Raw genomic sequence first — 2,742 nt, forward strand, 5'->3', positions numbered from 1 at the left:
GCCCCGCCCCACCTCGCTCTGTATGGCCACTTTTCTTTGCTCTGCTTGGAGCCGTCGACGGAGTTACACAATACGTACCATGAGGACGGTGTAGACGCATTTGACTTCAGTCACGTCGGTCGTCATCGGCAGGTCGCCCATGTACCTCATGACGCACACGAAGCACTCGACGGCCAGCTCGCTGACCTCCTCCGTCTCGAGGCGCAGCAGTGACTGCTCGATGGGCCGCGGCGAGAACTTGACGAGGTCCACCTGCAGACAGAGAGAGGCGTCAGTCATCGTGGTGGTCGGTTACAGAGGGTGGAATGAAAAGACTGCGAAGTGGTCGTTCTGTTTGTCAGGCAAAAGTCGATAACTGCCTCAGCAGCTGAAATGAAAAATCCGTCAAATACGACGATAGCGGCACCGAAAGTTGATAGGTCACGATCAGACACATGTCTGAGAAGAACAAACTACCCACAAGTGTCAGATCGTGACATAACTTCCAGCTGTACGTATTTGATTTGATCCAAGTGAGTGATAACTACGAAGACACATGTTTCGAGGGCCTGAAGCAGACAGGCAAAGGCCGGTTAAAAGTGCGCACCTGTTCCTTCCAAGTCCACTCGTTCTCCTTGTTGCCTTTGCTCTTGCCCTTGTTCTTCTTCGTCTTGAGGCTCTCGATGACGTCGAGCGAGCCGCTGATGGAGCCGTCAGCCGTCTTGAGCATCTCGAACCTGGGATGAAAAGGAGGTCGTGGGTTAGAGCGGCAATCCGCGCGAAATTCGCGAGGGCAAACCGAACACAACAATAGGACATTTCACTTCATTTAAACCGCATCCGAAGAAGAACTGTAATGCTTTCCGAAATGTTTTCTGCCTGACGCTCATTGGCTGACACGGTTTAAGTTAGCGGATCCAACAGCAGGTCCACGACTGCCTTCGTTATTGACGAGTCCGACAACTTTGTACGAGGCAGCCAGTGAGCGTCACGGGTAGGAAACAGATAAGGAAAGCATTACTTCTCCTCTAGATCCGGTTAAAACGAAATTAAACAATACCCTATCACATCGAACCGAAAGCGTTTACTCACTTTTCTGGACTCTGTCGGAAATGGTGAATGGCGAACTGCAGCAGCGAGTGCTTGCCGTCGTGCACCTGGCCGCCCGAGCCCGGGCCGCCGCCGCCCTGGCCGCCGTGCTCGGACAGCGGCGAGGGCAGCGAGGCGGGGCCGTGGCCGTTGGTGTGGTGGCCGTTGGCGCCGTTGACCATGGGCGGCGGCATGCTGCTGGGGCCATGGTGCTGCTGGTGAGCCTGGTGCTGCTGGTGCTGCTGCTGGGCTTGCTGCGCCGGTGGCTGAGGCTGCGGCGGCTGCGGCACCCGGCCCGTCCACCCGTCCATGGACTGCTTGCGGTGCTCCGACTGGAACGACTCGAGCCGCCCGCCACCCGCACCCGGCCCGCCGCGCTGCAACAGGCGAGAGAGGAAACGCACAATCAGAGGAGGAGGCCAAAACTTTTCCTTTCGCTCATCACTTACTTCCACTCCCGTTCCGTTTGCGTATTACAATAACAATAATTATGAGCCGGCAGAGTGCTTGCAGCTTGCAGCACAGAGCGCCGCCGCCGCCAGGTCGGCGACCGCCTTTACCGAGCAAGCGTCTCTCTCCCTCATTCCGCAAGGACCCATCCACCCCCACTATTATTGCTATTATTCGAATGCCACGAAATAACGGCATATTTTTTGCGATTGCATCGCGTGGCCGCCGAAAAGTGAACATTTCACGAGCATCGGATTATTTCATCCATCAGTCTGGGCGCGGAGACAGCGTAAGGTTGACCCTCCCCCGTCTCCCCGCGCGGGGCCCACCGCCACCGTTGCGCCAGGAGGGGCCCTGCGTGAGAGACACAGCCCCTGAGAAACACCCGCCTTGCAAAATGAAACGCGAATAGGACCGCGGGGACGCGACCGCCACGCGCCCCCGCTCTGGTCGGAAACCGTCGGAAACGAAGGCAGTGGTATCGCGCGGGAATGTGGGAGCGCGCTGGATTATTGAACGCGGGGGAACGGAGCTGAGGCCGCGGGGGGCGGGGAGGGGGCGCGCGACTGGACCACTTTGTTACTTTGTTGCAGTGCAAGATGCAGTGTGCCGGTTTGGGGCGTGGCGCGGCAGCCCCGCGGGCGGCCCCCATCTCCTCCTCGTGGCGGACGCGAATGAGCGCAGGGCGGCCCATGTGCACGCCGTTGGCGCCGCCCCTCCGCCCCGCTGCCGCCCCCGCCGGACGTGAACAAGTGCACATGAGCGCCGTGCCCAAAGGTCAGAGGGACCTCGAGGCCCCTCGGGTGCTTGGCGCGCTCGGCTGAACGGCGCTAAGGCCAGGGCCGGGGTGGGGTGCGTATTTGCAGTAAGGGCTTTGCAGCGGCGGTGCTGACGAGCGTCGAGGGGGTCGCCTCCCTCCACGGCACGAGCGGGGCGCACCCGAAGAAAGCGGCCGCGAACTCCCCAAAGTAGGCGCGAGCTGTCCCGTCCCGCGCATGAGATAAGGGCCCCAAATGAAGCGCCAGTCCCACTCGCAGGTCCCATTCAGTAGACTAGCGGCCCGAATGGCCTTGAGGACCGACCGCCGACCGGTCGGCCGGTATGTGATCCATGGCGGGAGAAAACTCACTCGGCCGCCCCGCCCCGCCGCCGTCGGTCCAGCCAGAGAGAAAATGGCTCATCTCATTTACGCAGCAAAGGAAAAGGGGAGGAGGAATGGGGGGG

At 60.3% G+C, this 2,742-nt stretch overlaps 1 protein-coding gene across 1 annotated transcript in view; it reads right to left on the bottom strand.

The window, feature by feature from the left end:
• The window catches only part of LOC127751422 (unconventional myosin-XV-like), a 5,986-nt gene extending 4,519 nt beyond the window's left edge, over positions 1-1,467 (bottom strand). The window contains exons 1-3 of the mRNA XM_052274971.1: positions 1,072-1,467; positions 587-716; positions 79-252 (exon numbers count right to left, since the gene is read on the bottom strand). Of these exons, the coding sequence (XP_052130931.1) occupies positions 79-252; positions 587-716; positions 1,072-1,379 (612 nt within the window). The 5' untranslated portion in view covers positions 1,380-1,467. The remainder of the gene's footprint in view (positions 1-78; positions 253-586; positions 717-1,071) is intronic.
• Positions 1,468-2,742: the final 1,275 nt, after the last annotated feature.

This window comes from Frankliniella occidentalis, unplaced genomic scaffold, assembly GCF_000697945.3.
Source record: "Frankliniella occidentalis isolate FOCC.00 unplaced genomic scaffold, Focc_3.1 Scaffold478, whole genome shotgun sequence".
Taxonomy (NCBI): domain Eukaryota; kingdom Metazoa; phylum Arthropoda; class Insecta; order Thysanoptera; family Thripidae; genus Frankliniella; species Frankliniella occidentalis.